At 41.1% G+C, this 24,340-nt stretch overlaps 1 protein-coding gene and 1 non-coding gene across 5 annotated transcripts in view; one reads left to right on the forward strand and one right to left on the reverse strand.

Moving 5' to 3' along the window:
- The window catches only part of DTHD1 (death domain containing 1), a 118,765-nt gene that overhangs the window by 45,895 nt on the left and 48,530 nt on the right, over positions 1-24,340 (forward strand). The window contains exons 2-5 of one of the 4 annotated variants that reach the window (XM_056556268.1): positions 15,698-15,917; positions 16,813-17,338; positions 19,464-19,791; positions 21,413-21,592. In XM_056556268.1, the coding sequence (XP_056412243.1) occupies positions 15,764-15,917; positions 16,813-17,338; positions 19,464-19,791; positions 21,413-21,592 (1,188 nt within the window). In that variant the 5' untranslated portion in view covers positions 15,698-15,763. Of the gene's footprint in view, positions 1-15,279; positions 15,918-16,812; positions 17,339-17,946; positions 18,022-19,463; positions 19,792-21,412; positions 21,593-24,340 lie in introns of those variants that run through there. The other 3 variants (XM_056556258.1, XM_056556277.1, XM_056556286.1) reach the window with 3 other exon arrangements.
- Positions 1,031-1,213, reverse strand: LOC130343519 (U2 spliceosomal RNA). The gene has a single exon (XR_008882825.1). It is a non-coding gene; the product is annotated as a U2 spliceosomal RNA (small nuclear RNA).

Here is a 24,340-nt window from a genome sequence, read left to right on the forward strand (position 1 = left end):
ATAACCCTCTAGCTCCTCTGCCTGCTCCTGCTCCTCCTCTCCTGTCAGATTACTAGAAAAACCGTCCATCTGGCAAAACCTAAACTGTGCTCCACTGTGCCCCTCCCCCTCATCCTCCTCCACTTCAGCCTCCACAGGGCTCATGTGGACTTGAGATGTAGGCGCCTCGTCTCCAGCGCCCTGGCCAATCATCTTTTCCAACACGTGTTGTAAGAAATGAAGCAATGGAATGAATTCATTTATCCTGTAATTCTGTTGTTACGTAGGAGCTGCCACTGGTTCACATTGAAGTTACACAGGGAGTACCCCTATCCGCTTGGATCATCAAGAATTGGGTGATTGCTTTTCTCTGTTCGTAATATTATTATTTTTTTTTTAAGAGCTGAGGCAAGTGCTCTCTATCACCCAAAGTGCAAATGTGTCTCACTAAAAAAATGTGCACAAAGGATGCGGTCTATTGCTAAGCCCTTCTCCAACAGGAGAGAGGCCCCCCAACAAACCTGCCCTTCACCTCTGGGCCAAAAAGCACCTGCAAGGATCCAGGTTCTATGCTCCTTTTCACCGAAGCTAGTAAGGGGCCGAAAATGCTCCTGGCTTCAACCCAGGCGTTAACCAAGGTATCAGCCAAGGAGCCGTATACTAATGGCATCTTGACCAAAGCCAAGATGCCCAGGGGTTGCAGGGAGGTGAGGAACCTAATGGCCACACACACCTCCCCTAGACCACCAGAAGGGACACCCAGAAGGGCTACCGCATCCTGCCAATCCTGTGTACAAAGAAAAACATGAAACGTGGCACAGTGACAAAAAAAAAATAATAATAATAAATAAGTGAATGAAGTGCAGATATACTGCCCGGTCATCCGGCCGGATCTATTAAAATTTCACCAATCCTAGCCAGAAGGCCGGGATACCAAGGGTGAGTGCCAACGGTGAAGAGTAATGGTGCAGTGCTTTCACTAAGTGAGTTATAACACCCAGTGAGTTTTGGTACTTCACGTACCTCGGCTCTACAGCCCTCTACCTCATGGTGAGACCCGGAGGAAACAGGTCACATCAGGACAGCCGTTGAGCTGGTTACGTGGCACCAGCCCCGGAACGCCCCGGTACACCTGCTCCTCCATGCAGAATCCATCCTACATTAATGGCAGAGACTAAACCACTGATAAGAACAGATACTACACTTGATCTTAGCCAAAAGGCCGAGAAGCTTTTCTCTGTTCGTATAGTCGGTCCAACATATGGAGGGTGGAATTCGAATGTGTAGCAACGTCACAAATTATACTATGTTGGGGGATACCGTTCTGACGCTGCAATTCAAGGAGTGTGTGCTTTGCGGTGTATGAGTGGCTGAAGTGCATGCAAAGTTTCCTTCCCATTTTTAGGATGTCTTGCAAATGGGGGGAACGCTTCAGGAACTGCTTCACAACCAGATTGAACATGTGTGCCATGCAGGGTGCATGGCTCAGCATTCCCAGTCGCAGCACATGCAAGATGTTCTTCTCATTGTCTGTCACCATGGTTCCCATTTCCCGTTTTTGTGCAGTAAGCCATGCTCAGATTTCTTTCCAAAGGGCTTTTAGCAGTTCCTCCCCTGTGTGACTCTTTTCACCAAGGCAAACTATGTAAAGAACACCACACATGGTATGCTGAAGGGCCACTGAGACTTGTCTGGGCAGTGGAGGCTGAGGACACGATGGAGGTTGAGGAGGCAGAGTCGCACACTGTCACAGGACCAATGGCCTGAGAGCGTGGAGGAGGAAGCGTTTTGACCTGTCCAAGTTGATGTTGTGGCTGTGCAGGAACCACATTCACCCTGTGAGCCATAAAGGACATGTATTGTCCCTCACCATAGTTACGGCTCCAGACGTTGGAGCTGACATGCACTTTAGTACAAACCGACAGGCTCAAGGAATGACCCACCTTCTCTTCCACAAAATTGTGCAGGGCTGGTACTGCCTTCTTCACAAAGAAATGAGGAGCATGAGAATCTGAAGCGACAGAAGGAGAGTATGACACATAGCTCCCTTCGGCTGAGGTGGTGGAGCCTTGGCTGGCTGAAAGAGGGAGCGGCGTGCCACTGGGTGATGCAGCAGGCTGGACCACTAAATCAGAGTCATGGTTCTCCCATGCCGCTTTATGGTGGCAAAGCATATGTTGACGCAGGGCCGTGGTGCCAACATTGGGACCCTGGCCACGCTTCACCTTCTGCACACACATCTTGCATGTGGCTATGTGTACCTCCTCTGGATGCTTGATGAAAAACTGCCACACTGCTGAGTAGCATATTTTTCCACCAACAGTCTCTTCTCCTGATTATGATGAATCCCCTTCTGCACCCGGCTCCCAATTGTGATCGGCTTCATCATCATCAACAAGTGTTTGCACGTCACTGATGTCCTCTTCAGGTTGCTCAACAGTGTTTTCTTCAGGACCCTGAACCCTGGCAACACCACCTCCCACGTCACTCTCCTCTTCAATACTTGCCCGCCTAGCGAAGGTAGCGGTGGATGTCTCCTTTATTTGTTTTCTGGGCAGTAGCTGCTGACTTTATTAGATCGTCCTCAGTGAATAGTGGAGCTGAACCCACAGCATAAGATAATTCTGTAGGGAAGGGAACAGCATAGGACAGAGGCACTGGGAAGACAGGGACTGCTCCTGGGCCATGTTAACTGAGGGTTGTGTCTGAGGAACCCACTGAATGTTGACTGGGGGTATTAGATGTCACTTGTGATAAAGTGAATGACCGTTTTAACCAATTGATGACACAGTTTCTGGTCGAGACACGACCGCTAGCTGATAACGGGAGCTCAGGCCTCTCGCTGCGACTCCTGGTGCCACTCGCCTCTAGTCTGCTGTGACTTCTGCCACTCCTCTTTGCACGTCCTGGCACTTCTCTGCCTGACATACTTAGTGCGTATATGATGAGAGTACAATACCCTTTGTATGCTTAAAACAGCATTTGTCTAGAACAGCAGCAGGTGTAAACTTTTGCCTGGACTTTCACAGTATCTAGGCCCTTGACAGATTAACAGGTACAAAATAGTGCACTACTTAGATGTAGGTATGTGGTATGCACTTATGAGTGTAGAAAAATGTGCTACTGCACGCTTTAAAAATTATTTGAGTAAAACACTAGCCGGTGATTACTTTTGGCTGTCCTTTCATAGTATGTAGGCCCTTGACAGATTAACAGGCACAAAATAGTATGCCACTTAGATGTAGGTATGTGGTATGCACTTACGAGGGCAGAAAAATGTGCCACAGTAGGCTTAATAAACGTGTTGGAGTAATACACCAGCCGGTGTTCACTTTTGGCTGTCCTTTCACAGTATCTAGGTCCTTGACAGATTAACAGGTACAAAATAGTACACTAATTAGATGCAGGTATGTGGTATGCACTTATGAGGACAGGAAAATGCCCTGCAGCACGCTTAAAAAAACTTATTTTAGTAAAACACCAGTGTCACCATCACACCCTATCGGTCCAGCCAAGACATTAGAGAGAGTGTGATGGTGCAAGGGTTAAAGCTGCCAGACCTCTTGGTATCCACTACTAGTCCCAGCAAGTCTCCAAATTAACCCTTAGATAAATGTGTTTCCACCAGAGCTGCCTTCAGAAAGGTGAGCTCATATATTTGATTTTTATCAAAGACCAGAGCTGATTAGTCAAACATTTAATCTGATAAAAGGTATCACAGTGCTATATATATATAAAAATACAGGAACAAATGACATACAGATACAAAATATATAAAAGAGTTTTGCAAGACAAATTCAGAAAACAAAAGATGAAGTTCTTACAACATGATGATATAGCAGTCCATGAGTGAGTGAGAGTGCTGTTCTTAGGATGGTCTTGTCAGCTTGGGGCACAGCCTTGAACACAACTGAGTCTAGCATTGTTTAAATATTATCTCTGCTTCTTTGGAGGGAAACTCCATTCCCCCCCTCCCCTCTGATCCCACCAGGAGGGGCATCTCTCTTCCTGACCCCTTATCTGTTTGATTATATTATGGGACCAGTATGCATGACTTCAAAGGAGATTCCAAGCAGCCAGACCCCCAATAAAATGCAATACGCAAAAAACAAAGGATACACCATCTGAATGACCCCTCACCCATGGCTTGGATAATACATCACACAGTTATAATTATAATACACATATAGGATTTTAATAATCAAGCCTTGGGTCTGACAACCAGCCGGTGATTACGATTAGGTGATTAGATGTACGTATAAATTCTTATGAAGAGTTAGGGAACCTTTTAAAAAAACTCAAATTTTATTTAGCACTTTAAAAATCACACATGTTCAATTCTTAATTTCTTCATGCGTAATGTATCTTGTACTGGCAAACTCTTCAGCCTATTTCGTATATGCTGCGGTGTCCAGTATTGTAATAGCTGTGGATAAAGTGGAATGTGCTTAATAGTGTCTCTGTGCAAAGATTGCTCCAGTCCAGTTGGCAGTGTTTGTGTGCATGTGCGTCTTTTGTTTTTTTATGGCGTCAATTCACATTTGTAGGTGTTTATTCAGACTGTGACCTTGAGTCTGTGCGGTTTTGTTGGTGACCAGTGCTATATTGCTTTGTATGGTCGGGATATAGGTATTGTGTCTTAGAGATAGTCTCCTTTGTTGTTGTGACCTTCCTATTTGAACATATCCCGTAACTGTTGCTAGTATTACACTGTCCATACTAATTGCACTTTTTGTTTATTGCACCAGTTTTTTATTGCACATAGGTTTGCACATAGCCTGTCGGTTTGCACACTTAGTCTTTATTGTGCTAAACTTAAATGTATATTGCACCTTGTTATATTGCACATATATATTGCACACTGTTATATTGCATACTGTCCTTATTGCACTTTTGTATCTTCATACATTTCACACAGTCTCTATTTTAGTATATTGCACATTTTCCACAAGCGTAATATCCACTTAGCTTATCCTGCTGTGAAGAACGCTGCATTCAGTCTGATGGGTATTCACACGTCTTTGCCCTTTATCCTACGCATTTCTTTCATTTGGATTCTTCAGGGATATTTTAGAGCTTTCCTTGCGGGTACGTGTCCTCATCACTCCTTTAGGTGCGTGTGGCTCTGATGGCGGCCATTTGATTTTTCGCGCGTGCTTTTATACAGCTAAGCTCCGCCCTCTTTTTGCTACGTTCACCTGTTCAGCCTATCAAACTGTCCCTTGTGTTATGACAAGGCTAGCTGTTACAGGTTAGTTTCAGAGGGTGTTATTGTGGTTCAACTCAGGTAGGTCCACGCCTCGTTCTGAGCTCCGTATCACGTGATGCAATCCCAGTTGCTGACACATCCTACAGGTACAAATCCTTTTGGGTTAACCCTTTCTATGCCGGCTGATTTTTTGCCATTCTTACATGCTTGTTTGAAAAGCTCTTTTAGAAGATGTTGTTACAATCATCATATTCATGATGTCTTTCCTCATTCGTTTTATCATTCTCGGCAAAGCTTTATATTTTTTTTATCTATCATTGTTGATGCATACCTTTTCCCCATTTGTTGTGGGTGTTATTGTTCTGTGCATCTTTTGCACTAGTGTATTTTATATACTGTTATTATTCTATGAAGCTGGCATAGGATATATAGTCATTCAATCCTTTTGGTCTCAGTGCTTCCAGTCTGAAAGTCCAATATGCTTCCCTCTGTAAAAGGGCTCTGTCCCAATCGCCCCCTCTTTTTGGGGGTGGGATTACTTCAATCACCTGTGCTCTCAAACATAGGGTTTCACTTTGATGGTAATTGGCGAAGTGTATACCTACTGGTGTTTCCCGTGCATTTATTATGTCACCAATATGTTCTTGCAGGCGTTTTCGGAATGTTCGAAATGTCTTTCCTATGTAGTTCTTCGGGCAGGAGCATTCTAAAAGGTACACCACCCCTTTTGTTTCACAATTGGCAAAATTCCTCATTTCATATTCCTCTCCTGTGGCTGCACTTGTAAATGTTTTGCTTTTTTTTAACATATCTAACATGTCTGCATACAGTGCATTTACCACAGGTAAACATTCCTCTTGGTTTGGTTGTCAGCCAGGCACTCCCTGGTGTTTCTGATTTAAAGGAACTTGATGTGAGTTTATCCTTCAAATTTTTCCCCCTCCTATACGTAATTTGGGGTAATGCTGGGACAATCTCCGATATGACAGAGTCCATTTTTATTATGCCCCAATATTTCAGAAATATGTTTCTAACAGCTTCCGATTGCTCTTCGTACGTGCCAATTATCCTGGGCGTATTGTCTTCCTCTATACGTTGTTTAGGGGTGAGCAGCTGTGACCTACATGACCCCATAGCCCTATGATAGGCTCTTTTTAGTATTTTATTGGGGTAGCCTCTGCTTCTAAGTCTCTGGCGTAATTATTTCGCTTGATTTTGGAATTCTGTAATACTGGAGCAGTTCCTGCGTAAATGCAGGTATTGACCCGTAGGAATTCCCTGCTTCAAGGGACGTGGGTGACAACTGTCCCATCGAAGCAGGGAATTTGTGGCTGTTGTCTTACGGTGTGTCCTAGTGTTTATACTGCCATCCCTCAATAATGGGGTTTCCAAATCTAAGAAGATCAAACTGTTGGCACTGATTGTACTTGTGAATTTTAGATCTAATTCCTTTTGATTTAGGGAGTTTACAAAGGCTTCAAAGTCCTCAATGGTGAAAGTCCAAATGATCAGGACGTTGTCTATGTATCTGAGCCATAATTGAATATGGTCAGACCAAGACGACGTCCGGTCAGTGAAGACCACCTGGTCCTCCCATCTGCCGAGGTACAGATTAGCTTAACTGGGGGCGCAGGGGCTCCCCATCGCTGTACCTCGGCATTGATGGAAGGACTCCCCTTCAAACTGAAAATAATTTTTGGTGAGGACTATTTCTAGGAGTTTTATGACCAGTGCATTGTGTTGGTAGTATTGTGCGCCTCTGGTCTGTAGAAAGCTCTCCACTGCCTCCATCCCCTTGGTGTGGGGGATGGAGGAGTAGAGAGCCTCCACATCCAAGGAAGCTAGGTACTCTCCCCCCTCCAGTTTTATGTCCTCCAATCTTTTTAGGACAACCATCGTGTCACGGATATAGGAGGGGAGAGAGTAAGCAAAGGGCCTGAGTATATACGATCCACATACTGACTGGCTCCCTCCTATAAATTGCCTATTCCAGAGACTATTGGTCTATTGGTCTTCCTCTTAACGGAGGGTAGCCTTTGTGGATCTTTGGGACCGAATAGAATCTTTGGGGTGGTGGGTTTTATGTACTCAAATTCTGACATGCTAATTAGTTTATTTGTGAGCCCTTCTTCTAGGATTCTAATCAATTCTTGCCCAAACTCTTGTGTAGGGTCCTTACGTAACCTGGTATAACACTCCCTATCATTCAAAATGTTGAGACACATTGTTTTGTATTCCTCCCTGGTCATAAGTACAATATTCCCTCCTTTGTCCAAGGGTTTTATGACCAGGGAGGAATCTTCGGCCAGCATTTGTAGTGCTCTTCTCTCACTGAAATTTATGTTTTGCGATTTGACTGTTTTTTGTTCTAGGGTTTTTAGATCTTTTGTGACTAGCTCTACAAACATGTCTATGTTAGTGTAATCTCCAACTGGGGGTGCTTTTTTACTTTTATTGGCTACGGTGGTGAAGGGCCCTTCTCCCTCTTGTATATGTGTACCTTCCCTTGCCAGTGCCTCCATGTTTCTAAGTAGATTCATGTCTTCTGGATCTACTTGTAACTCCTGTCCAATTTTTTTTATCCTTTAGGGCATAATATTTCCTCCATTTAAGTTTTCTTGTATAGAGGTTGACATCTTTCACCCATGTGAAGGTGCTGAACTTCACAGTGGGGACGTATGATAGACCTCTAGCAAGAAGACTCATTTCTGCTGGTTATAATGTTTTTGCTGTTAGATTTATAATTTGAAGCGAATCCTCCTCAATTTCACTTTCTAATTGTGATGTGTGTATACTCGATATAGCTTCTAGCTAAAGGTTTAGGTCTCCCAAAAAAATTTTCTCAATAAAGCGAAAGGGAACCTTATATTGAAGATATGATTAAAACTTCACTTTTAATAGCAGCTAATAAAATAACCAAAAAAAAAACAAACAAACAAAACATCTAGTGCACAAAATATTTACGGACCGCCACCATTAATAAGAGATATCGCTAGTAGAAGCTCAAATATCTGCTATTGGGCAGTCCTTGAAAAATGAAGGAGTACTGTAGTCGTAGGGCTACTATGTATAACTAGTCACTAGATCACTTCTGCTGATCTTCCTTCAACAAAGGTGCATGTTACCATAATTCATATGCATAAGGTGCGTATTCCAGCATTAATAGTGGTTGTCATAGTGCAGTAGTGACTCTGCTAGTCAGTATATCCCAATGGTACAAGGCCTTGATAGCAGCATATATAGGCAGCAATAGATAGCACATATCTTAGCAGCATACCATCATTACACTCCGTTCTGCAGCAATTAGTATTGCACTTTCCAGCATAGCAGCAGAAATCCTGATAGCAGCGTCAACAAGCAGCAATAGATAGCACATATCTTAGCAGCATACCGTCATTGTACTCAATTCTGCAACAGTAGGTATTGCACTTTCCAACATAGCAGCAGAGATATATAGCAGCAGAATATAGAGTTGGCACCAAAGCGAAACTAATATCATTGCACTTAGCCCTTCAGTTGTGCAGCAGTTATATATTGCACTTAATTCAGTAGCTGCAGATAACTTGCAGTAAGCAGCAGTACAAGCTATTGGTTCCAACATCCATCCATAGTCATTGCACTTAGCCCTATGTGCTGCAGCTGTCCTTCATCTAATCCAATAACAAATGCATTAATAAAGCAGCATTGTTACATATCTTAACATGTCCAGAGCAGGGGTCCTACGCGTTTCCTTTGCCATCAATCATCAGGGACCGGCGTCTTGGCTCTTTATTATAGTTTAATCCATGTGCTCATTTCTCTATGTGCGACTCTGGTGGCGGCCGTACACAGAATATCTCGTTCGCGCTGTTTTTTAAGCTAGTTAGCTCCTCCCCCTACATCACATGACTCCCTCAGTCTGGGTCATACGCGTCATAGACGCGCCCCTGACCCATCCCGAGGATCTGAGAAATCACGCTGTAAAGGGAGGAGGTATGTGACGTCAGGTTGCGCTTCACGCCTCGTTCTGACTTGGAAAACTATAGACACCAGTGGTTTGCGTTTCAGATCTCGATATTGATGCCGATCGGGACCGTCTTCTCAAACAGGTATATATTAACCATATGTATACTTCAACACTCTAGTTCTTTGCAAGTGACATCTAGAGATATAATTTGTAACTAATTGCAAGACAATTGAGTACTAGTTAATTTGTTTTTCACATTTAGATTCGCGTCTATAACGCGTATGACCCAGACTGAGGGAGTCATGTGATGTAGGGGGAGGAGCTAACTAGCTTAAAAAACAGCGCGAACGAGATATTCTGTGTACGGCCGCCACCAGAGTCACACATAGAGAAATGAGCACATGGATTAAACTATAATAAAGAGCCAAGACGCCGGTCCCTGATGATTGATGGCAAAGGAAACGCGTAGGTCCCCTGCTCTGGACATGTTAAGATATGTAACTATGCTGCTTTATTAATGCATTTGTTATTGGATTAGATGAAGGACAGCTGCAGCACATAGGGCTAAGTGCAATGACTGGATGGATGTTGGAACCAATAGCTTGTACTGCTGCTTACTGCAAGTTATCTGCAGCTACTGAATTAAGTGCAATATATAACTGCTGCACAACTGAAGGGCTAAGTGCAATGATATTAATTTCGCTTTGGTGCCAACTCTATATTCTGCTGCTATATATCTCTGCTGCTATGTTGGAAAGTGCAATACCTACTGTTGCAGAATTGAGTACAATGACGGTATGCTGCTAAGATATGTGCTATCTATTGCTGCTTGTTGACGCTGCTATCAGGATTTCTGCTGCTATGCTGGAAAGTGCAATACTAATTGCTGCAGAACGGAGTGTAATGATGGTATGCTGCTAAGATATGTGCTATCTATTGCTGCCTATATATGCTGCTATCAAGGCCTTGTACCATTGGGATATACTGACTAGCAGAGTCACTACTGCACTATGACAACCACTATTAATGCTGGAATACGCACCTTATGCATATGAATTATGGTAACATGCACCTTTGTTGAAGGAAGATCAGCAGAAGTGATCTAGTGACTAGTTATACATAGTAGCCCTACGACTACAGTACTCCTTCATTTTTCAAGGACTGCCCAATAGCAGATATTTGAGCTTCTACTAGCGATATCTCTTATTAATGGTGGCGGTCCGTAAATATTTTGTGCACTAGATGTTTTGTTTGTTTGTTTTTTTTGGTTATTTTATTAGCTACTATTAAAAGTGAAGTTTTAATCATATCTTCAATAATTGTGATGTGTGCCCTAGTTCTTTGCACTTCTCAGTGGGTATGAGGATAGGTTGGGTGGTCTCTCTAAAAAACCTTTCTGTCCTCTTCTTGGACCCCTAGGTCTCCTGCTGCTCCCCACTCCCCTTCCTCTGTTCCCTCTGGAGTTTTGATAATTTGGAGTGAGGGCAGCTTTTTCTGTATCTGTGTCTTCACACTCAGAGAACGATATGTCTCTTTCTACAACTGTTGCTGTTTTCTTCAGTATCTCGTACTCTTGTTTGTTCCTAAAGTCTGTCAGATCTCTTTGTTGATGTTTCTTTTCTTTAATGTAGGATACAAATTTGGCCACTGTATCCTCTAATAGATGGGCCTTCTTTTGAAAGGTGGGATCTCCTTTGAAGGTGTTGATATATTCAATGGTTTTATTTAGGTTTACTGTAATAGTTTCCAATTGAATTTTTCTTCGTCCAAGAGTATTCGCATTAATCTAAGAGAGCTCTCTGTTGCCTCCTGTTCCCACCTTTCCTTTATATGTGTAGTTTGTATTCTTTTGGATGGTATCAGCAGAATCCTCAATCCTCTTGGAACAAATTTATTGGACAGGTAGTTTTCTAGGCTGTATACTTCCCAGTTCAAGTGAGCATGATCTTAATACAGTTTCGTCACATTTTCAAAAGCCGATTTGATTGATGTACTTTGGCTAAAAAAGCTAACTTCTTTTTCAGAAAATACCTCCTGGATGTCTTCCAGCCACCTATTATTGTCCACTTTACCAGATATTAATTTTGCCATTCCCTCTTCTGAGGGGTATTAGGTATTGCACTGACCGGTTAATTATAACCTTCGTACTGTAGAGGTCTCCCAGATTATTCACAAATTCTCATGAAGAGTTAGGGAACCTTTTAAAAAACTCACATTTTATTTAGCACTGTTTAAAAATCACACATATTTAATTCTTATTGTCCCATCAGTGTCACAGGTTCAGTTTCTTCATGTGTATTGTATCTTGTACTGGCAAACTCTTCAGCCTATTTCGTATCTGCTGCGGTGTCCAGTATTGCAATAGCTGTGGATAAAGTGGAATGTGCTTAATAGTGTCTCTGTGCAAAGATTGCTCCAGTCCAGTTGGCAGTATTTGTGTGCATGTGCGTCTTTTGTTTTTTTATGGCGTCAATTCACCTTTGTAGGTGTTTATTCAGACTGTGACCTTGAGTCTGTGCGGTTTTGTTGGTGACCAGTGCTATATTGCTTTGTATGGTCGGGATATAGGTATTGTGTAGATGTACATATACATTATGCACTTATGAGGGCAGAAAAATGCGCTACAGAACACTAGCCAGTGAGTACTTTTGCCTTGACTTTCAAAGTATCTAGGCCCTTGACAGATTAACAGGTTTAAAATAGTACACTATGTAGATGTAGGTATGTGGTATGCACTTATGAGGGCAGAAAATTGCGCTACAGTATGCTTAATAAATGTATTAGAGTAATACACCAGCCGGTGAATACTTTTGGCTGTCCTTTCACTGTATCTAGGCCCTTGACAGATTAACAGTCAAGTACGCTTAAAAAAAACATATTTTTGCACAACACCAGCCGTACACAACAGTGCATTAGCACAAAAAAGCTGTTTACTAAACACAAAATTGCACTCTGTCAAAGACTATTAGGAATGGACTGCTGGATATTATACTGTCTACAGACTAGTATAACCAGCAGATGATTTGTTGTGGAACAAAGACACTGAATTGTGCTGAAAAATTATTCCTGACTCCTCTGCTAAGGTTTATGAAGTTGATGCAGCTTGTTGTAATGTATTAGGCAACACACAGCTATCTGCCTCTCACTGTAATACAATGCTGAAGAAAGTGACTGGGAGGTTAATGGCTGCAGTAAAAATCCTTTTCAGTGAAAAAAACAATGCTCTCTGTCCACCAGAACGCTGATGTGACTAGGATGTGAAACACTGTTGGAACGAGGTTTTCTGTGTAACACACATACAGCGATGTCCGTCCTATCTCTGTGCACTGTAATAAATGATATGACGAGCCGCAAAATGGCTGCCGAATATATAGAGCTGTGACATTACAGGGGTAACTGGCTGCTGATGTGATTCAGGATCATCCCGCCTTGCCTTCCTGCCTTCCCAGCATTCCTTGCCCCATGTACTGACATGTGAATACGCCATTTTAGATGCCCTGGAGCCTGGACTGCAGTAAATGGAGTTTAATGAAGCGATTTGCACGATAGAAGCATTCTTTGCGAATCGAATATTTCATGAAATTCTTAACAAATTAGGGTTCATCAGCTTCGATTCGCTCATCTCTAGTTGTTCCCTTTGTGTGTATTGAAACTAAACCAAAAAAGGGAGGAAAAAATTCAAATTGGACATAATGTCACACCAAACTCCAAAGATGGGCTGGACAAAATTATTGGCACCCTTAACTTAATATTTGGTTGCACACCCTTTGGAAAAAATAACTGAAATCAGTGGCTTCCTATAACCATCAATGAGCTTCTTACACCTCTCAGCCGGAATGTTGGACCACTCTTCCTTTGCAAACTGCTTCAGGTCTCTCTTATTGGAAGGGCGCCTTTTCCCAACAGCAATTTTAAGATCTCTCCACAGGTGTTCAATGGGATTTAGATCTGAACTCATTGCTGGCCCCTTCAGAACTCTCCAGCGCTTTGTTGCTATCCATTTCTGGGTGCTTTTTGATGTATGTTTGGGGCTATTGTCCTGCTGGAAGACCCAAGATCTCAGACGCAAACCCAGCTTTCTGACACTGGGCTGTACAGTGCGACCCAAAATCCGTTGTTAATCCTCAGATTTCATGATGCCTTGCACACATTTCAAGGCACCCAGGGCCAGAGGCAGCCAAACAACCCAAAAAATCATTGATCCTTTTCTTTTCTTTGTAGGCCTCATTCCATTTTCAGTAAACAGTAGAATGATGTGCTTTACCAAAAAGCTCCATCTTGGTCTTATCTGTCCACAAGACATTTTCCTAGAAGGATTGTGGCTTACTCAAGTTCATTTTGGCAAAGTGTAGTTTTGATTTTTTATGTCTCTGTGTCAGCAGTGGGTCCTTCTGGGTCTCCTGCAATAGCGTTTAATTTTATTTAAATGTTGATGGATAGTTCATGCTTACACTGATGCTCCCTGAACCTGCAGGATAGCTTGAATATCTTTGGAACTTGTTTGTGGCTGCTTATCCACCATACGGACTATCCTGCATTAACACCTTTCATCAATTTATCTCTCCCATACATGCAGAGATTAGCTACAGTGCCATGGGTTGCAAACTTCTTGATAATGTTGCGCACTGTGGACAAAGGCAAATCTAGATCTCTGGAGATGGACTTGTAACCTTGAGATTGATGATATGTTTTACTTGCCCCAGGTGAGTTTAAAGGAGCATCACATGGTTGAAACAATCTTATTTTTCCACAATTTTTAAAAGGTGCCAATCATTTTGTCCAGCCCAATTTTGGAGTTTGGTGTGACATTATGTCCATTTTGCTTTTTTTCCTCCCTTTTTTGGTTTAGTTCCAATACACTCAAAGGGAATAAACATGTGTATAGCAAAACATCTGTTACTGCAATCCTTTCTTTTGTGAGAAATACTTAATTTTCTTGAAAGATTTCAGGGGTGCCAACATTTTTGGCCATGACTGTATGTATCGAGATCGTGATTGCTAACTGATAAGCCAGCAGGCTGCCGGAAGGTGAAACACTAAGAACATAGGAAAATGTGACCGACGTGACAAAGCCGTACGACCTGAAGAGTCAGGACGAGTAAAAAGCTCTACTTGATATGCTTTCATGATTGTGTAAGGACATGAATAAAAGTGACTGCTCTGAAAACATGTCAGTAACAGGTGCAAACCAAGGTCCCCCTGAAGGCATGTCAGGATAGCAGTAACCAGGGCTTAAATGTCAAATTGATGTCCTGAAGACATGTCAGCCACATTAAACTGTAATGATTCCCCCCAAAGATGAGTCAGGATTAAGGGTAAATCATCACCTATGTGTAGGTAACTGTTGCTATGAAGGCGTGTCAGTAATCAACAGTCAGCCAATGGCTACCCCTGAAGAACGTGTCAGGTATACTGGCAACTAAGTAGCTTGTGAATGTCTGATAACTTGTCAGCGACCATCCCCCTGTAGTGATTACCCCTGAAGATGAGTCAGGATTGAATGGAAATCACCTATGTATTGTGCACATTGTTTGCATGTGTGTTAGTATTTAGTACAACAACCGACCGTCCTTGTAGCAGAAAAAGTGAATCAGTAACAAACGAAATATGACTATTAAGCAACATAGAGACATCCGCTGACTGTGGCCAGACTGTAAACTACCCTCCTTCTTATGCACATTCATGTTAGAAATAAAACAGAGAAATCAAGGGAAATAGATAAGTAATCCTCAACCGTAGTGACGAACCTGGAAAACTTCTTATACTATACATTTTGCACAAATCTCAGTGTAGGTCTATTTCTATTTCCAACAACAATTTGTATGACAGCGGTTGTGTCATTATGACCAACCCTTTCTATATGCCCTGCATATCAAATGGACATCGCAATAGGGCACCCTCCCTCCACCATGAGCCAGAGCAGAGAGCTGCTGCAAGAAGCATTTCCTCCTCTATTATTCCTGATACGTCTATCAAATAAATGCCCGTTTAGTAGAAAGAATGCAATCTATTAATACATTTACCTTCCAGTAGCTGTCAAAGGGAAAACACCTTTATCATGCAAAACTTCTTAAAGTTTATTTGGTTGCATTATATTTATGCAGAACTTGCCTGTTACCTGTTAATGTAAACAAAAGTAAATTCTCATTGTTTTAGTAAATATATTTCATACATAGATCAAACACAGATAAGCTCAGGCTGCCAATTGTTTACAAAAGGAATTTGCAGCAAAGATTTGCATTAGTAACAAAGCTCATGTCATTGAGTGAAGTAATTTATTGTACTTCCTTATCTTTAATCTTTGTGTACTGCTTCTGCCCCTCCTCTCAGTGGCTATAGTAACTCACTGCCCTTAGTGATTCAATGACTAGGAGCTGGGCTAAAGCCTGCTCTGGTCACTTTACCATCAGGACAGGGGACAGAAAAACACTATTAACATTTCACTGAAACCTGATTGTAAGCAGACGGGAACAGAATAATAGAATTTCACAGTAAGAATGGAAATGCCATCAAGTGATCGAACAAATACGACAAGTGATGATCTGACTCTGATTCTGACACAGATTAAACAATACAATGACAATGTGAAAGATATCATAGAAGAATCACATTCCAAAAACAATCAAGACATGAAAGAACTCATATGTTTATTAATTCCCTTAATCCGTGACCTCAGTAAGACGATCTGTGAGAAACTAAATGGAACAACAGAGACATTGCAGACCACACTTCGTATTTTAAAGGAGCTTCAGGAGAAGTCTAAGGAACTCAATACAATAAATGGTAAGATATATAATATATCCAAATATATCTGTGGGTGTATATAGTATACTGTATGTACAAATTGGTCAAAAAATGAAATCCCAATGTTTCCCTATGAGGAGTAAACACAACTATATTGGGATTCTTGTGATTATCTTTTGTCTTCTACCTATAAGAACTGTATATAGGCAATTTTGCAGTAACCATTAAGGTGTTAAAAACAGTAGCCTACAAATTGTTAAAATATGCAACAACATACATGAAAATACAAAACCCCATTTTAATGCTACAGAAAATAAATTGTATTAGATTGTAGGTATATTGTGCATTTCTAGAGCCTCAGCGTGTACTAACTGATGTGGAATTTTGCCAAGGATTTATCTGTGAATTTCAACCTCTGTAATACAATAGAAAAAAAAAATAAAAAAATTACAAGTATTCATATTCATGATACTCAAACTGAAGCTTAAATTTGTATAATTTTTTATTAGTTTTTTTTATCCTTAACCTCTTAAGGACACAGCCCATTTTGGCCTTGAACACAATCACATTTTTATTTTTGCATTTAGTTTTTTCCTCCTAGCCTTTTAAGAGCCATAACTCTTATTTCCATCTGAAGACTGATATATGGTATTAATTTTTATGTGACCAATTGTACTTTGTAATAATCAGTGGATGTCTCAGAACTGAGACCCTGACCAATCCAAACTTGTGTATTTTTTTAAATGACAGGGACATTCAGGGGATAAATTTTGAACCTTGTGATGGACAGATTAGTGATCATAAATAGAGGCTAGTTAACTACTACACTGTAGGAGTGGCTGGAAGATATCTACAAACATACTGGTTTACATTGGGTGTAAAACAGTGATGTGCCAATTAAAAAAATAAATGCTGTTGCTCTCTTCCTATGCAGATTATATAAATTACGTAATTGTGGTCAACCAAATACTTGGGGATACAGAAAGAAACTTGAAGCAAAGTGAAGAGCATTTGGTATACATTGATGTACAATCATCACAACTTGATAATGAAAATCACCCGATTGATGCTACACTTAACATTTCTCATGAAAATATCAATGGACATTTCAATGATGAAGAAATCAAAGATACTGTAGACTCTCCTGAACTGAAAATAAATGCAAGTCAGGAAGAAGAACTAGAAACCAATGTGCAAGGGGATAATCCTGACAATTCTGTTATAAGCAGCAACATTGACAAAGGTGATGAGCCAGAATGTGAGGACAACGATTCTGTGTCAGTGACTGAGGAACAAATACAGCACAAAAACACAAATATAACCTATGACCAAGAACTAAATTCACAACCAGAACAAAAGGAGGAGAACATAATGGAGCTAACCAGGTCAGAAGTCACAGTCAATGAGACACGCCATTCAGATGATCACTTCTTGAATGCTGGAGCCTGGATTTACAAGGAGTAAGGAGTCATTTGTACTGTAAAATTGTACTTTGGATGTGTTCATTTATTAAAGGAAAACTTTACCCACACTAAACCCAATACACTGGGTGATAGTGTGGGTGAACTGGAGTCTAGTGTTTGCCCTCGCTGCTGAGTTCTCCCCCGATAAAGTTGTGTTTGTCCTCTCTGTAGGAGTGCTTTGAATGCGGTCTTCCTGCATCTATATTTCTTTGGGTCCTTGAGGAAGGGGCCTAAGCTCGCCCCCGTGGTTAGCATATTCATTTTCTTCACATGCCTCTGGAGTGCAGCGCTTTGTCTGCAGAGCGCATGCTCTTGAAGATTTTTCACAGCTCTCACATCCTGATGACGTGAGAGCTGTGTGTCCCTGGAGAGCGCTCTACACCATGTAACTGCGCATGTACTGGGCCCTCCCTACAGAAGTACGGGGACGCTCAGCTCTCATGTCATCAGGACGTGAGAGCTGTGTAAAATCTTCAAGCGCATGCAGTGTGCAGACAGAGCGCTGTACTCCAGGGGCATGTGAATAAAATGAATATGCAAACCATGGGGGCAGGTTTAGGCCCCTTCCTCTGGGACCCAAAGAAATATGGACACTGGGGGACCGCCTTCAAAGTACTACTACAGAGAGGACAAACATAACTTTATTGGGGGAGAACTCAGCGGCCAGGGCACACACTAAAGTAAGTGACCCCTGGTTGGAATCCAGTTAACCCACACTATCACCCAGTATATTGAGTTTATTCTAAGTGAACTGGCTGACAGTTTTCCTTTAAGCATAAAGCAACTACTTATTAAGAAAGTACTATACAGACAGAAATTCCTAAGAAGAATGGTGGAGAATATCAGGGTTACCTCTGTATAATTATAGTGAGATATTAAATAGAAAAAAAAAACCCTACTTAAAAAAAATGATATGTATATATATATATATATATATATATATATATATATATATATCCCTGTTACTAGAGCTTGTGCTCAAATTCATGCTAATACTCCTAATAGAGGCTTCTTTCTTTACATATGGTGCAGTTGCAACTTGGTTCAACGATGGTAGGTTGATATATATTGGCAATGTAACTCCATATGCCAGTCCTGCATCCCTGATATTGCCCTGATTTCCATTAGTGTCTCTTCTTCCAGTCTAAAAATCCCTGCACTCTCTCATTCCACTACAGTATATCCTTTCAGAGGCCAGGCTTCTTCCACCTAAACATTAGTTGTCCACACAACTTCTTGTAAAGTTTTGATTCCCAATGTTAGATAGCTCAAGTGGACCAAATTTACAGCTTTGAGGAGAGCAACCCTTCTCAGGGTTTGGCTTCTTTCAAAGAGAGATTCTGGAAGTTTAGTTGGACATTGGTCATCTACTGCCTCTCCTTTCTTTCTTCTGTCTGGAAATCACCTTTCCCTGTCCTAGACAATTGCCTCCCAGACAACGTCTTTCCACACTTATGATGCCGATGTTCCTGTACTTGAATATGTTACACAAATCCCCACAAGTGCATGCATGTCTGTTCACTCTTCTTACTGCTCTTATTCACCACCTCAGATTTACCACCTGTATTCGATTTAGGTTTACTGTAGGACTATTATAGTCAGTGCTCCTATGCTGTATTCTTTGTGGCTTGCGATTCCTACATTGCTAGAGAGTCTGTCTAAGGTCTATCATTATGACGTTCTATTTTGAAAATTTTATAAAAACATAATAAAAAACCCAACTTGAAATACATTTTAAAGATCAGAAAAATTGTGTCACTCTTGTCTATAGGTTGTGTCCGATATTGCCCTTGCTTATTTATTGACTGATCATGTGTCGTACTACACAGGACAATGTCAGCATGTTAATCAGCCCATGTAATACAGCCTTAACTAAGGCACTTCTGGTGGGTTCAATAAGCATATAGTACATGATGTTCAATGGTAATCCTATTATATTGACTGTTTAGTTTCCATAAGCAATAAAGGTTCTGAATTAATTTTTTAACATACTTAGATTCTAAAAGTGTCAATGGGCAGGAAGCCATGTGTCTGGTCTATGTTATGATGTTTAACAGAATGTGTGCTGCATAGAGATTGCTTAGTAACAGCTTTGCTTTTTAATTGTATTTTTCTGTTACAGATATACTCTGCAAAATGAGATGGGTGAAGAAAGGCTTGCCTGCTTTATTAAAGCCCCTCCATTTGTCCTACAGAAGCTGCAGTGCAGATTTATGGACGACTTTAGCTCTTTAATGGTGTTGGAGTCAGAAGAACTGGTCAGCAGTGTGCTGAATATATCTAGTCCTGATGATCATTTTAAAATCCCTTTTCCAATCAGTATTTCAATTCCATTCAATAGCCACTACAGAGGAAGCTATAAGGATTTGATGGTAAAAGTCACAGATGAAAAGGTCCAGTCAAGTTATTTAATGCCTAACTCTTTAGAAGGATATCATGGAGAATACAAGGTAAGGGGCTCAGTTCAAGACTCTTATTATTCTAAATATTGTGCTAAATTATTGCAGCCCCATTGAAGCTTCTAAATTCTGGAACACCTAAACCACCAAGGTCCCACTGAATTAAACTCTGATCACAGTAGGGTTCTGTTACATACATACCTTCCCAGCTCCAGCAGTGTCCCCCACCTCCCATTTGGCACAACTGATAGCTTTCTTTGTCATCCTTTCTTTGTTCATCTATGAGTAATTTGGCCATCCAGCCAATCAAAAGGTGGGAGCTATGGGTCAATCAGCTGCGGCACCAGCCCTTAGAGTGGCGGAAGATTTAAACTGATTTACAGTTTAGTCCTTTGCCTGTGATTTTGGTTTGTAACAAACATTCTTTATCCCTTTGACTTCCGTGCATTCCTTATGTGTTTTGACTTGCTGTTACCTGATCTTCTCCATGTGTCCTGACCATTTTCCTGTCTGCTGACTTTCTACTGTGACACTATGTTTGACCTTTTGCCTGTTTCTTTGCCTTGACTTTGCTTTGATTTTTTTCCTTCGCTGCCCTCTTGGTTCTGACCCTCTGACTTGTTGACATTTACTCGGCTGTCTGCTGATTTTGTACTGTAATGGCCTGTGTCTTATTGACCTGGACTGATTGATGCCTTTTAACAATCCAGCACTTATACCAGTGTATGGACCCTAGCCCAGATCATGGAAGATATTAGATAGGGACCGTGGTTAGATCCAGGTTGTAAAGCACCCTACCCGGAAGTGGCATGCTCTACTTTGATCAAAGTTTGGTCCTGCAGATCAACAGGCAGCCTGGATATTACACCTTGCTCACTAGCCTCACTGTATGGATCAATATCTGGAGGTACTCTGCTTCTAATTTATACTTTTTGTTTTAAACAAAAAGTGTAACAGAGAAGAGACAATGATAAAGCACAATCCATTGTTTATTCCAAACTTTTTCAAACAAGAAAATATATATTTAAAAGGTGCAGCAAAGTGTGGATTTACCTACATACAACCAATGTATTTCAATTTGACCTGTTCTTAGCTATGGTAACTAGATGGATAGATTGGCTGAGCAGACATAACCTGTGTGGTAAGACATGCACCAGGAAATGCCGATAAATGGACAGACTGGGTAGGTGAATTTTTTTTTTTGTTTAACAGGCCTGGAAAACTGCTTCAAATTGCGAAAGATACAGTTTCCTGCAAGACAACCATTTTTAAGGATTATTGCCTAATGTCTTCTAATTTTTACTATATCTCCACATGAAAAATCAATACCTTTCTTGATCTCATATATAACAAACTCAACTACGCTACTTCTGAAGTTCATCTCCTCTTCCTGTCTACATAGTAGTGGCAGGGGATAGCTCTTTGATATGCATGTCCTTGGTTTGTTGCTAGGTTAATTTAGTGTGCATTGTATTCTTAGCAGTTAATTTCCAAATGCCAGGAACAAAAGCTGGCTTACTTGACACTCTAGACATGTTCTCCTCTGGTCAGAGCTTACACTTTATTTTGAGCATCTTTCAATTATATTTTTTCAGTTAAATGTTATGAGCAGCGATTTCATATTAACATCGCATTTTGGCTTCTTTTCATGTTTGCAATTTGTTTAATGCAGGGGAGTTTTGCAGAGGTTAAAGTATACAAACTCGGCATATTTTCTGTGGTTTCATGTTTAAAGAAGGAGAATTTTACTGTTCTTAAAAAAGGATTATCTTTAAAGCTGAGCGTGGATTCACGGATTTCCTTAAATTACCCCCCAGGCTGCTTCAGCTCTTCAGTAATTGTGCAGTTTAAGGTAAGTCGGAATTTGTATCTTTTCTTTAAAATGTGTCACATCTGGAACATAAATCGTAAGAGTTATTTCCCAAAGCAGCAGTCCTTGAGACAAAAGTGGGAAAGGCATTATTACAACTTAGAATCATTGTAATGTGCCGGCAATGATAAGTACTCCTTAGGGGGCAAGTATTTCAAGATACTGACTTTTATGTACGCACCTCAGATTTCACCATCTGCAGTTATAAAGACTACTCTAGATAATTGATCTCCTGGATGAACTGAGCTGTTTTCAGTTTTAAAAATCATAGTTAATGTTCATGGAAATTTCAGACTTAGTAAATGAACCCCTTGGGTTGCGCAGACAACAGCTGAATTAACAATAGTACTGTGTATGTGCGAGCTGCTACCTGCCATTAATACTCTATCCTGTTAAGAAAATCTGTTTTGTGATGCTAATTATAAAAGTAACTTTTAAAGAAAAGTCACATTACAACTTTAAATTGAGTTATGCAAACTTTATTACATACCTGTCATTTGATTAGTTCGATTTTAACTGGAAACTTTTACGTTTGAAACATTGTACTGAAACAAGTTTTCAGGTCTTGCCACAAACGTAGTGGACTAGATTTACTAATGCAAATGCGCCTCAATTCTCGAGTCATTTGTTCAACAAAAAAAACTGGCTTACATAAATTTTGCCACATTTTGTATGAGTTTTAGACATTGTCCCTGCTTCCAACAAAAACATATGTGGCCTCGGCAAAAAGAAATGCAGTTTCAGTATATGAAGCTTATGTTAAAAGGCTACACAATGTGCCAAAAATGTTCCAGAACCAGTTAAAGGATTATTCTCATCTCCTAATTTTGACTTCAGGCCTCCTTCAGCCTCTTTGCAACCACTAGAGGCGGTGGGGAGACTGAAGCAGACTATACAGGGAGTTGTGCAAATGGCGTAGCCCCCCAACTACTTTGTTTATGTATTTCTGGGAGTTATGTAAACAGTACAGCTTGTCAGGCTATTTTGTTTGCTCAACTCCCATTTAAGTCAATGAGGTTATAAAAATTGGGTCACTTCCCTGCTTTGGCTGCTATCCATGAGGGGGTTGAGAAGGTCAAATTAGTAGATGGAAATATGCCTTTAACCCCTTAAGGACACAGGGAATACAGGTACACTCTTGTCTCCTGTTACTTAACCCCTTAACGACGCAGGACGTAAATGTACGTCCTGGTGATGTGGTACTTAATGCACCAGGACGTACATTTATGTCCTGAGCATAACCGCGGGCATCGGATCGATGTCGGCATCATGCGCGGCAGGTCCCGGCTGTGGATCGCAGACAGGGACCCACCGGTAATGGCGGACACCCGCGATCGTGCGGATGTCCGCCATTAACCTCTCAGATGCCGTGATCAATACAGATCACGGCATCTGCAGCATCGCAGTCACTTGATCGGACAACAGGATGATCGGATTGCCTGCAGCGCTGCCGCGGCGATCCGATCATCCTGAACGGCAGATGGAGGTCACTTCACCTGGCTCCGCTGCCTTCCGGGAGTCTTCTGCTCTGATCTGCCTTCCCGCAGACCAGAGCAGATGATGACCGATAACCCTGATCAGTGCTGTGTCCTATACATAGCACTGAACAGGATTAGCACGGAACAGGTTGCTATATATAGTCCCCTATGGGGACTATAAGAGTGTAAAATAAATAAATGTAAAGAAAGTTAAAAAATAAAGTAAAAAAAATGTGAAAAACCCCCTCCCCCAATAAAAACGTAAGTTGTCCCATTTTCCCTATTTTACCCCCAAAAAGTGTAAACAAATTATTTTATATACATATTTAGAATCGCCGCGTGCGTAAATATCCAAACTATTAAAATAAAATGTAAATGATCCCGTACGGTGAAAGGTGTGAACGTAAAAAAAAGTCCAAAATAGCTGCTTTTTTTATAACATTTTATTCCCAAAAAATATAATAAAAAATGTAATAAAAGTTTTAATAAAAAGTGCAGATCACGGCGTAAAAAATGAGCCCCATACCACCGCTTATACGGAAAAATGAAAGTTAAAAAGTTTGCGCAACATTGATAGAAAAGTGTATAATCATGGGTATCATTTTAATTGTATTGACCCAGAGAATAAAAAACACATGTAATTTTTACAATAAATTGTACGGCGTGAAAACAAAACCTTCGAAAATTTGCAAAATTGCGGTTTTCTTTTTAATTTCCCACACAAATCGTATTTTTTTGGTTGCGCCATACATTTTATGGTAAAGTGAGTGATGGCATTACAACGGACAACTGGTCGCGCAAAAAACAAGCCCTCATACTAGTCTGTGGATGAAAATATAAAAGAGTTATGATTTTTTGAAGGGGAGGAGGAAAAAACAAAAGCATAAAAATAAAATTGTCTGAGTCCTTAAGGTCCAAATGGGCTGAGTCCTTAAGGGGTTAAGGACACAGGGCATACCCGTCTACCCTGACTCATTAAGTGGCTATGAAGCGATTGCAGGAGCTGAGCTAGCTTCAGAGCAGTAAGTCTCAGTTACCATCAGTAGCCAGACACTCACTGCTTATGGCGGGCAGCGACAATCCCTCTGCTGCCCATAATTTGACCACTGATGATCATGTTGTCTAAAGTGAAAGTAAACAGCTGCGGTAGCTCAAAGGAGCTTACCAAACCCCTGCCACGTGATCACAGGGATTTGCTAAGCTAAAATGGAGGATGGTCCCCTTAGCTGCCTCCTTCCGCCAATTACCAATT

Source organism: Hyla sarda, chromosome 1, assembly GCF_029499605.1.
Source record: "Hyla sarda isolate aHylSar1 chromosome 1, aHylSar1.hap1, whole genome shotgun sequence".
Taxonomy (NCBI): domain Eukaryota; kingdom Metazoa; phylum Chordata; class Amphibia; order Anura; family Hylidae; genus Hyla; species Hyla sarda.